The sequence below is a fragment of the Ahaetulla prasina genome, chromosome 4 (assembly GCF_028640845.1).
Source record: "Ahaetulla prasina isolate Xishuangbanna chromosome 4, ASM2864084v1, whole genome shotgun sequence".
In the NCBI taxonomy this organism is placed as follows: Eukaryota; Metazoa; Chordata; class Lepidosauria; order Squamata; family Colubridae; genus Ahaetulla; species Ahaetulla prasina.
The window spans coordinates 124,185,009-124,198,190 of record NC_080542.1 but is presented as its reverse complement, the minus strand read 5'-3'; the positions used below and the strand labels follow the sequence as shown (position 1 = coordinate 124,198,190).

The window sequence follows — 13,182 nt, the reverse complement described above, 5'->3', positions numbered from 1 at the left end:
AACAATACCAACTAGATGGCACACAATCAAATATGAAAGATGAAAGATATTTTGGTCTTTTGTGGAAACAGGAAGTGGAAATGCTGTATACTGCCTTGAGTTGAAAAAATACAGGCAGACTAAATCAAAGACATATGAACTTGCTGCATTACCTGTTTCATTTTCTCTACTGGTATGATGGCCAAAGTCAACTTGTACTGTAACTAAGAAGAGAAGTGCTCAAGCCATCTTTCAACATTGCTTACATCATTATCAAATAATCTTGTAATTAATGGCTTGCCTACCAAAATCTGCCAGTTTCAACTCCCCAGTGTCACTGATCAGAAGATTTTGGGGTTTCAGATCCCTGTGCAAAATGTAACGTTGGTGGATGTACGAAAGTCCTCGCAGCAATTGAAATAAAAATAACTGAAAAAGAGGGGGGAAAACATGTTCATTAATATTTGTATGTAGTGCATTGCCTTCCTACATAAAGATCAGAATGCAATAATGTGAAACGTTATTAATATAGATATTTTTAAAACCAGGATTTTTAATTGAACTAACAGGAATTAACACACACACATTTCACTACATCCAACTGCATAACCCTTCTTTAACAATTCTCAATAGTAATTCCATCAAAAAATAAATTGTATCAAATCACAGTTATACTCTATTTATTTGCATAGCTTTACAGATTAGATGACAGCCTAAAGATAGGTGTGTATGCTTGCTAATTATAGAGAATAACAGCACATGGAAAGTAGAGATGCACAAGAACACATTCCTTACAAGAAAAAAAAGGAGTAAAAACGGATTATACTCAAAGATATTTTAACTGCAGCAAGTCATTCAAATCTTTATTTTGAAAGCTCAAACTATGAAAAAAGTTATTTTATTCTTTTTCATTCATCTACAATAGTTTTCAGAACTGACATTGAGATTAGCCATTTTCTCAATATGTCAACCAATGTGCATTTTATATATTATTAAAAATTCAGACTTGTATGATCAACATTTGTCAAAACATTACATCAAAACTGTCTTGGATGCCGAAAAAATATTATGCAAATTTCACAGAAGTTTAAGGCAAAAATAAATCCTTTGAAAAATAATTGTTTTAACATTAATATTAATGATAAAAACTATTTGATAATAGAGACAAACAAAACAAATTCAATCTTGTACAGCAGTATATTTTTATAAGATTTATAAATTATTATAAGTTCTTAGATTCAGTATGCTGGAATGAAATAGTTCCTAATTACTATCAGCTCAACACCTGTATGAACTTGAAACTATGATTATGAAAGAAGTTAATATAAAATATGGAAGTACAGAAATCCTTCATTTCTTTTCCTATATACATAGACACTACTTTAAAAAGAAGTTTTTGTTGAGGATAATATTTGCTAATAAATACAGGAATCATATTAGAACTTTCAAACAGAAAAGCTGAACTGTGCTGTAATAAAAAAATAAAACAGCAATTTTTAAAAAAAATCCAACTGCATTATAAAACTTTATTTTGAAAAAATACAGAATTAGGATGATTGAACCAACGGCATGGAAGTTTATTTCTGACTCATCCACCCATCTCTTATTGACATTTTTTCCAGGAAGAAAAACACAGAGAATTAATTTAAGTTATTGTGGCCTCTCAGCTGGATGCTTGCTATAGTAAAAGTTTCAAAAAATGTCACTGGAGTTAAAACATGTTTTCTTCTCATCTATATCCCATTAAAACTCACAACAACTTTAGGCTAGCCTCCCATTACTCTAAAAGTTATACAAACATATAACTCAGGTGTTCTTCTAGCTCTTTACGTGCTTTTATTAACCCCTCTTAATTAACATTATATATACGTTAATTTATGTTTCTGGAGGGAAATTATAGCAACATCTCGGCACCGGATCGCCTCTGCCCAGTTCAGAAAGATCAGTGAATTAATTTCTTATGTTTTGTTGTATGTTTTGTACAGTTCAATTTATTAATTAGAAGTTATGCTTTATTATTGCAACCACTTGGACTGGTTGGATGAGGATAATTTCTGCTACACAACCAAATCTGTAAATTATCTTTAAGGACCAAACATTCTGTTCCATCAGTATTTTTCCTATCTAGTTTTAAATTCAAAATTAAAAACCTATTTGGTTTGAAGAAAACACATGATAATATGTAATAAAAATTTAAATGGTGCCTCAGCCAAAGCTTTATTGATTGGGGAAACAATCATTTACATGTAAATTACATAATTTACATGTAAAGAAATATATTAAAGTTTTAAATTTATAATTTAAACACGTAGAGGCATCATCTTATGATCATGCTATTTAGCCCTCATTCTCATCCTGAATAAAGGATAAGCTTATTTTAAAACTATCTAAATTATTTTAAAATGTGCATTTAATGATAGCGTAAAAAGAAATAACAGTATTTTTGCTGTTCTGTCCTGACAACTGCACTTTAACTGAGGTATTGCTTTTCAGTAATGAGTCCAGGGACGTGTGGGAGGAATGTTGCCATATGAAGGTCAAACCAATTTAGGGGTTTATGGAGTGTGATATCAGTGTGTTAGCAATGATTAAATTGTAAGGGCAAACACATTAAAAACAACAATTTCTCTAATAAAGACACATCAACTCTTACATCAAAGAGATACATTTTTCCAACTCTCATTATAGATTACAGAGTGAAACATATCCTGCTAACAAGAATCATCAACAGTTCTGAAATACTATTCACTGCACTTGAAACTGATGTGCTAAGAACAAAAGCATGAGGGAATAATATACAAAGCTAAAATTTAGCAATACAAATTTTTAATTTTTAAAAAACTCTATTTTAAAATTCTGGAGAAAATGTTAGTCTGAAGAAAAACTTTGTGAGTGATCAGAGGTTCGTTTTTCAGGCAACTGGTGCTAGAGAAGTTATTTAATTAAGAGGGAAAATATTGCAATTGTGATTGTTCACCTGGTGGGGAACAGTTTTCTATTTTTTCTTTTCTTTTCAAGACTTCAAGACCAGCTGGTAGACAAGCCAGCTAGCATACTTTGATTTTTCTGATACAATGTTGTGAAGGGATAAGGAAATGAATGTTCTGTCCAAGCTTTTATTTGTTTGTTTTCTTACTATAAGTGTATGAGGGAGGAAGGCAAGCAAGAAAGCAACGCCTTTTCCAACATGCATTTTCAATCCAGTCAGTCCCGCTAATTCTATCATGACCAGGATTTTCTATATGTAGTAGATGAATGATAAAACATAGTGTAGAAATGAAAAATTAACTCATTTTATTCCCAATAATATGTAGAGAAACATAGTCTGCTATAGGACAAAGAACCCTATAGTTATTTTTGAAAATATGATAGGCTCTGTGCATATTATTAAAGTGACTCTTCTTTGTGCTTCAGAATAAGAGACGTTATCTGCATCCTGAAGGAAGGTAAAGAAAAGGATTGGGATATTTGACAATTTACTGCTGAAACAAACATGCTGATTGAACTCAGTGACTTGTGAAGAGTGTGATCTGTCAGGAACATGGATTAGGGATGTGACAGAACAATTTCCAGTGCTTATCAAATTCACTGACAGTGATCCCTTCTATTAATCTGTGTGGAGATAAACTGATAATGTCAAGAACAGCTACATCTGTATAACCTTATAACATCTAGGCAAGAAGTTCAAGAATATGGGGCTCAGGTGGTATTTGTATCTGTGAGTTGCCTTCTACTTCAGAAGAAATAATTGGTTAAAAAAAGGATTTGGCTGAACCATGACAAGCTTGATCAAGAGGGCTTTGAAGGAATCCTAAGGAAGTTATGACAATAAAACTGCATACAAAGATTTATGCACCATATAAAAAAGTAGAAGTGCTTTAATTGCCTTATTGAAACACAGCAGTAAAGAATATAATTTAAACAGAAAGGAAGCAGATAAAGGGGAAAGACTTGAATGCTGAATTTACACACACACAAACACACACAAAACACACACACATAGAAGGGGGAGAAGGGAGAGAGAGTGAGAAAGATATCCAAGAAAATGTATTGTGGATTACCATCCTACAGAAACGTAAGCACTGAGGTGATCATAGTAGTCACAACAACATAAACTTAATTTGCAATGTAGAACTGATTTATTATTTTATACTTACTACTACTATTACTACTACTACTGATAAGTTCTTCTTCATAATTATAGTGAAAGGGTTTTTCTAATGTTCATAACCAGTGGCTCTGTAAAAACTGGCGTCATCGTTTTCCATAGAGCATTTATGTTTTTATAGACAAAAGTGGTAAATAATTTTTTTGAAGATGTAAGTATAAGATAATATAACATAGGTCCATCCTATATATAATTTTATGGATGATATTCATGTTTATTGTAATTAATTCCTAAATGACAGACAAATATACGAAATAGAGCATTGATTATGTATTTAACTATTGAACAGCTTATTTAAAATCAATTTTCAATGCCCTCTGAAAAAGCCAGCTTTAATTTAACATAATATTATCCTACCCTTTTCTGCACCTGCTTATCCTCTGAAGAGTAATGGGAAACAGCTACTTATCATTTACATTAAATGAAAATAATTCTGTTCAGCATATCCACTATAATTAATGTCAAAATTTAGCCCTGTGACTTAATAATTTTATTTCTATAACACTAAAAACTTTTGATGTGTACCCATCTGACTTTTAAAATACTGTTTCACCCAAAATAAGCCTTCCCCTGATAATAATCCCAATCGGGCTTTTGAGCGCATGACAATAAGGCCAAATGCTTATTTCAGGGTTCAAAAAAAAATATAAGACCAGGAAACACCGTAGTTTTTAGGGAAACACGGTAGTTTTTATGTATTGACACAGAAATTAGAGATCATTGTATCTGAGAAGTTACAAATATAATATTTCCAGAATAGATCCAAAATTTCTTCCAAATTTAATGAAGCAATTATAGATATTAACGACCCACATACATTTAAATATTCATGTTTTAAAAGGGCTTTTATAGCTTGTAATGCTGAATCACACCTACAGATACAGAATTAAATCGAGGTATAGAATTATTTTTATATATTTACTGATTCACTAAAAATTATTATTCAAAGTTTTAAAAAAGCAAAACAAAAGCAAAAAAGCAAAAGTCTAATAGGCTCAAAATCATGAAACTTCATTAAAATGCTTTATGGTAGAGTTCTGAGAACAGACAATATAAAAATTATGTTAATAAAACCAATAAATATCTTCCAAATACTTCTTTATGCAAGTTAATTTCCAATGGGTCATAAAATATTAATTTTTTGTTGATTAGAATTAAGTCTTGTTTCATTTATTGTTTTGTACTTGAACATACATTAGAGTAATTCTGTAAAGTATTCCTTTTATTTACAATTTAAATATTTATCTTAACTGATATATTATTAAGTAAATAAGATACGCCCCCACACACACTGTCTATTAAAGTCTTATTTTAAGCAATTAGATATTTTGGAAAAGAATATTTAGAAATATGCTTTATATGCACTTTCAGAATAATAAATAATAATAAATAATAATAATAATAAAAGTTAATGAATTGCATACATGTTTTGAGGACTTTTTAACACCATATTGTTTTGAGGCAATTTCAAATATACTTACTTATGCTTTTAAAATACAAATATTTATAAGATGACAAAGATTTTGATTGTTAATATCTAATTTGGTCATTAAGAGCTACAATTATTAATTTTCAAGACCAGATATTCTTAGGCAATGTAACTGTTAGTTAAAGGACAATGTTGTCCTTTAGAAATACATAGGCCAAGCAAATTTTAGTTGCTACAAAACCTTTAAAAAAATCTTTTTATAGGTAGCACAACAATCAAAGTCTGTTTGTTCTGAAGGAAAGTAAACACATAATGCTGAAAGTTCAAATACATATCAGCTGGTTCCCTTATATCAGGCCACTTATCTTGTCTGCTTAGAGGTATTTACAAGTTTATACTATTGCTTGTGTCGTGCCATATTGTGAAGGTATGTAAAAAGATGGAGAGCACAGGCACCTAGAGGCACATACTACAACCTGACAGTTTTAATTGTATAAAATGCTAGTAAAATTCTGTCAAATATTATAGGTAGTTCTCGGTTAATAACTACTCACTCAGTGACTGTTCAAGGTTATGATGGCATTGAAGGAGTAGTGGTTATGACCAATATTTAAGTGCCAGTCAACCCAGCACCCCTACAGTCACATAACTGCATCCAGTTGGCATCCAGCTATCAATTATGACAGTTGCAGCATCCCATGGTCACATGAGTACAATTGTAATCCCCCCTACTGGTTTCAAAAAGGGAACAAGCAGAGAACTGGCAAGGAAGGTTGCAAATTGCTTGGGCAAGTCTCCTGCACCCTTGCACCCTCTCTGTCTCACTGCACTCTAACCCTAGCAATTTGTGCATTCAGCCACCTATCAATAGCCACCCCAAGCCCCACGACACACCTGTGCCCCCCTGCTACTTGCACACCTTCTGTCACTCAGCAACAACCCTGCTGTTCTTGTGCTAGGCCTCTCCCGCTACTCACACATTCTTGCATATACTCTTCCACTTGGTTAACAGCCACCACAGGCCCTGCTACACTCATACCCCCTGCAATCTGTGTACACTTGTGCACCCATTCTCATATAACAGCAGTCATTGCAAGCCCTGCCACATTTGTGCATCCTGCCACATATGCCTTGCACACCCTCTTCCGCCTGGTAGCAGACACCCCAGGTCCTGCCATGCTCACACTTCCCCCACTACTCAAATACACTAGGATGCCTTCTCCCAACCAGTATCAGCCATCCCAAACCCCACTGCCGCATCACCCTACACAGTTCTCTTCTTACAAAGATTTGCAAAGATTTATATATTTTTGAATTGTGACTGAGTTTGTCAAATTCTACAGTTTTAGATGGAATGAATGCATCTTGCAATCATTTATTCAGCTAATATTATACTCTATTATATTCTGTTCTGTATTCGTCAAAACAGAAGAATAAATAAACAGCAACAGTTTTGTAGACATTTAACTCATTATGACCTCTCCTCCATGGATCATATAAAATACCAGAAGACTGCCTAGATTCTTTGGCAGGCTTCTTTGTGATAAAATCATTTAATTTTTTAGGAGAAATTTAAATTGCAATCTCACAGAAAAAAACCCTGCAGTATATGTCATATGGTACATAGCATTGCTGAGATGTTTATTGATTAAAAAAACCTAAAGGATTTTATATTTGCACAAATACTACATTATGATTTTGAAACAAATACTGCTGTATGAGTAACTGACTCTCCGTTTATGCTAAAATAATTTGGCCGATTTCCATGTAAATTAGACAAGGCAAACCTGTCTACTTACCTGGAAATCTTTGACTGAATAAAGAAGTAAATTTAGGTAGTTGTTATGGTCCTACTTAAAAAAAGCTCTCAATATAATTAAAAACCCAAATTACTTTTCTTTCTTGAAGAGATCTAATCATTAAAAGACCTGTTTATAATTACATTATTCATTGGCATCAAGTTAGCAGCTGGAGGGGACAGCAAATGACTTCGTATCATAATATCATCATGCAAAGGATGTGAATTAAATTTCATGTTAATGATATTATGATGTAAATAACCTATAGTACATCATCATTGCCCAATGACAATATATACCACAATATATTATGGACATTGCCCACAATATATACCACAGCATCTGCCCAATCTTGCAACTGCTAATGGTACTAGTTGCTTTCTGCAGGGTAGAATTAATCTACTTAAATTAACAATATATTATTGCTCACTGTAAGACAGTTATATAATATTTATTTGAAAAGTTGTATCCTACCTTCACATTGTCTGGATGAAGTCCTCCAGGATGTTTGTCCATGTACTGACATAAATCTGTATGCTTGAAAACAGAAAAGAAATAATATGTTTCAATGTCTTTTTAAATCAAATCTGTCTACTTCTGTTTGAAAGTTACTGTAATACATTCCTCTGGATACAACAATTGGAAAATAAGGAACATGTAAGTATAATTTAAATTGTGCTCTGTTTATACCACCATCAGGCTCTGTAATATATGATTAATATATTTGCATATCATTCTAGTCTATCAATCTGTAATATAATAACACAAAGTCTAGAATCTCAAACAATTTAAGGTATAATCCAAGATAGTTAAATAATAAATATTTCTTACAATATGTATAAATCATGACCAAACAAGTAATAAGCATTTTGATAGAATTAAGGAAGTTTAAACATTATTGTTTCAAAAGTTCAAAGGTAATGAACTTGGGACTGCCACAGAAAAGAGGAGCTCAACCTATTCTCCAAAGCACTTGAAGGCAAGATAAGAAGCAATGGATGGAAACTAATTAAGGAAAAAAGCAACATAGAATTAAGGGGAAATTTCCTGACAGTTAGAACAATTAATCAGTGGACAACTTGTCTCCAGAAGTTGTGGGCACTCCAATGCTGGAAGTTTTAAAGAAGTGATTAGACAACCATTTATCTGAAATGGTATAGTGTTTCCTGCTTGAGCAGGGGTTGGACTAGAACTCTCTTATTTTGCTATTCTGTTATTATTAGAGATTCTAGAATTGAAGCGGGAGTTTGACAAACCATGTGACTATTAACATTCATATAAAATGTTTTAACACTTTTAATATGGCATTAAATAGTTTAATCTAGTAAATTTAAGAATAAGGAAAACTTCATTTCAAGAAACATAAATTTGTTTCACAGTATTATTATTTGTATACAAAGGATAATCTTAACCTACATTTTAAAAAACAAAATCTCCAGTTACCCTTGCTAAGTACATTGTTTATTTAATTTTTTTGAAAAATAAGAACGTAGAAACTACCTCTATATATCAAATATATTAATTCTCTTGAATATGTTTTAAGTGGTGTTCTTGTGCTACCAAGCAAAACAAATGAACAGTTTAAGTATACCATTTAAACACTTTAAGAGAATCAGCAGTGACTGTTACAGGAATAGACATCTAATATATTGAGCCACCCAGCTTTACCTTAGTAGCAGTTCCTTTTATAACACAAAATTTGTTTAAGGCAGACTTGATTAAGAATACAGTAGTTGGGATATATTCTGTCATGCAGAAATGACCATTAGGAACTACAAATAGCTACAAAGTCCCAAAAAGTAGGAATATGAGTCAGCTGTGCTTCTGAAAAGGTTGGAAGTATATGCAATGTCTACTTCTATGTTGGCAAAAGATTGGTGTCATTTGCACGATGGATTCATGAGACTTCAGCCGTATTACTGAATAAGAGTTTGCAATGTAAACTGGTTGAAACTGCAGCAAAACATAAAGGATGAAAATAAAGAACTAAGTTTATAACCAGTTTCCTTTCCATTCTTCTTCAGTCCTATATGAATACAATTATAATAGATGCTTACCCTGCAATGCTTATTAGTTCCTTTTTACAGGAAATTCATTACACTATCATCAAATCATTACTGCCTTGTGTGCTTGACTTTTTCCGAGTACAGAAAACCTATTCTTTTTTTTTAAAAAAAAGTAAGACTAGAACAATCTCCACAGATTGCCTTAGGATAGTCTTCCATCATGAAAGTCACAGTTCAGATATTTCTTTTAACATTTGAGAGATAGGGGAATTGTGTCTTTCATCAAATATTTATGTCCTGGTATTTCTCTCTATTTTTCTTTTGGCAGTTTCATCAGTAGCTCTTGCAGTAATAATTTTAATTCACCAATAAAAAGTCTTTTATATATATATACTTGTGCAATGTCACAGAAATAAAAAAAAATATGATAGCTGATTTATAAATTGATTTAAAGTTGTTAATAAGTTTTTAAAGATTTTCCAATATATAACACCAAAGAATTAATATATTTTGCCTACTCTTTTAAAAAATAATAAATAAATAAATGAAGAAAATATTTTAAAGATTAATGGCACACCAGTGTACTAAATAATGAGTCACATGTATTCCAGTGATCAGGGGTCTGGCAACATCTTTTCAGACTAACATATTTTATTAAAAGTATAAGATTTAATGAACTGCAGCTTACTTTGTGAGATCTCTGGAACAGTTAAACTGAAACTATGATTCAACTGGGTTAAAGAGAAGGGGGAAAAGATGGGGGAAATGAGGACAAGGTTGTTACATGGATACAAATTACATGCCAGGTAGTTGTGAAGATGCAGATAACATCCTTATATTTTATAAGGATTTAAAAATATGTTAAATGGTGTACTTCATAATAAAGGGAAGATGAATGGCTACTTCTTCAGCTCAAAAAAACCTGAAAGCTATTATTTACCATCAAACATAAGTTAGCATAATTTGTTCATAATAAAAAAATAAGTAAATTGTAGTAGATTATTTTAAACTGCCAGACTCACTATATAAATTTATATTTACATATAATTATGGACAAGCACATATAAATTTATATTTACATATAATTATGGAAGTCATCGAAATAGAGAAACACCCTCATAACATGAATAAACATGACGATACCTCCCGCTTACCAGACGTCTGGAAACTAGCCCTAGTCAAAAAACGAATCCCAGCTACAAAAATTAACACTGAACCCAAGATAACACATAACACCACCACCAATCATCCTCACCAGATTCAAACCTAAACCTATCCCATAGACAAAATATAACCTCGAACCAGAAGCCAAACCATGATGACATCGCCAGCTGCTACACGCACCCCCTCCCATGGATCCCCACACAAAGCAATCTGACACATGTCATGAGCACATGCAGGATCTCGAACTTGGAACCAGACCAGGGCCCAAAATGCTACAACCCACACAAAAATCAACTCCATTAACCAAAACAAGATGTAGCAACACAACCAACCAATCAGCTTGCAGCAGCTAGGCCAGCATTTCAAAAAACTCCATTAACCAATCAAAATGTAGCAACACAGCCAACTAATCAGCTTGCAACAGCTAGGCCAGCATTTCAAAAAACACCCGCCCCATCAGTATTTATAGAGAAACAGCAGTTAAAACCATACTTTGCTCACATAAGAACAAAGCCAAAAACTCCAGCCTGAGGATGACGAGTAAGAGCTCATTGAAATGTTGCCTAAATACTTTCAATCTTACACGGGAAAAGACCCGGAAATGCCAAGACTGATCTATCTATCTATCTATCTATCTATCTATCTATCTATCTATCTATCTATCTATCTATCTATCTATCTATCTATCTATCTATCTATCTACACACACACACACACACACACACACACACACAAAATCCAGCATAACTCTGGAACAACTCGAGCAATTGCAACCAAACTTGGTTAACAGATGACTTACTTTCTGGAAAAAAAATACTGTGGGGGTAAGACACCCATAACACCCCTTGGGGGTGGGGGTGGGGGTGTTCCACCATATCTCTGGAATGTCTCAAGCAATTTTAACCAAATTTGGTACACAGATGACTTATTCTCTGGAAAAAAATACTGTGGGGGTAAGACACTCCTAACACCTTTCAGTGTATGTGTGTGTGTGTGTCTGTCCGTGTGTTTGTGTGTTCCAGCATAATTCTGGAATTCCTGGGCTGCTGAAATGAAAAGGAATGAATTATATCTATAGTGTCACATCACAGTACTTTTGACAGTGTGCATTTTGTATTCAAGTTCTGTCAAGATACAGCCTGTTGTGCCTTAAAATGGCTTCTAATGTACATCACAATGGAGTTGCCATGGTAACAGCTTCACAGTACTCCACAAGGGGGCTCCCTCTGGTAAGGGGGATTGGTTCTTAAACAGACAAACAAACAAAAAATAAACCCCTTAGGCTCTCAGCTTCAAGCAAAGAGGGCAAGTTGTTGGGGAGGGTGCCTGCTAATGCAGATAATTGCATGCAGCCAGGTGGGTGTGGCTAGGTGGGTACCACTAAATAGACGTGGCCAGGTCGGCACAGAACAAGTCAACTAGTGGTGGGTTCTAACCGGTGTTACTACCACTTCACTTTGCACACATGCTTTGCACACTCTTTCGTAAGTGTCCTAACATTCAGTACTAGGAATTTTGTGGAGGATTATAGTATATGTTTTCAGTGAGAAAGTGAGATACCTGTGCCTGGAGATGGGCCATTTTCAAGGATGTAGACCTAATTTGCTGCATTGTTAGTTGCCCTGTATGCATTTTCTCTCCTCAGAAAGTGGGGATGGAGAATGGAAAATGGAGCATTTCTGCAAATGGGATGGGGAAATCCACATTCCCCTTTCCTTTCCTTGCAAACCTTGCCACTTCCTGTGGCATATCTATGGGTAATTTTTCTTCTGGTGGGGTTCCAAGTTGTCCGCATCTGACTTATTCTGCACCCAACTGTCCATGACCACCCAACAGCAGCCACCCAGCCACATCCACAGTTGGACAGTGTGCAGTTAGCCACTCCCATCCAGCCACACCGAATCATCTGGATCGAGTCAGCTACATCTAGTTCTCCACACCGACCTGGCTGCACTCAGCTGTTCACGCCCACCCAGCTATGTCCACCTGGTTGCTATGAGTCTCTTTTGTTGTCATAGATATTTTTCCTGGTTAACACTCATACATACTCATACAAATGCAAGTATCTATATTTATATAGTAACCACTTTGAACTTCAGGAACAAATGTTTTAAAATTAATTTATATCTACCTTCTCCTTATTCAGCACATATTACATATTACACATATTTCCAATGAAATATGCTCACTTCTCTCCTTTTCTCAGCTATGATAAATCTGTATATGACTTAGCTTTCCCATAGTTCTACCTAATTGGTTTCAGCTGTCATATCTGAAATGAAACGGATGGAAAGCCTGAGGCCTATGAATGAACAGGAAGCATTTGCAACTACATTCCCGTCATGTCAAACCAGCAATGTGAAAGAGTTCTCCCATTAAAACAAAAACAGTACTATTTGGCTTCTGGCAATGACATCATGAGGCAGACAGATTGGATTGTTTCACTGAGGCTGCAAGATTGTTGCACACCATTCTTTTCTGCTAAATAGATTGCACATGCATTTATCATGTTCTGGATATTCTACTGAGTACACTATTGTTACATTCTTGTTGTTGTTCCTATTGTTACATTCTTAAGTAGATGCAGCAAGGAAAAAAAGAAAACAGGAACAGGAACTAAATATGAAGTAAAAAACC

The 13,182-nt window shown here is 33.9% G+C and overlaps 1 protein-coding gene across 4 annotated transcripts in view; it reads right to left on the bottom strand.

Moving 5' to 3' along the window:
* Nucleotides 1-13,182, bottom strand: part of CDK14 (cyclin dependent kinase 14) — a 263,918-nt gene that overhangs the window by 133,409 nt on the left and 117,327 nt on the right. For all 4 annotated transcript variants that reach the window (XM_058183801.1, XM_058183802.1, XM_058183803.1 and 1 more), the window contains 2 exons: nucleotides 7,850-7,912; nucleotides 285-408 (listed from right to left, as the gene is read on the bottom strand). In XM_058183801.1, coding sequence (XP_058039784.1) covers nucleotides 285-408; nucleotides 7,850-7,912 — 187 coding nt within the window. The remainder of the gene's footprint in view (nucleotides 1-284; nucleotides 409-7,849; nucleotides 7,913-13,182) is intronic.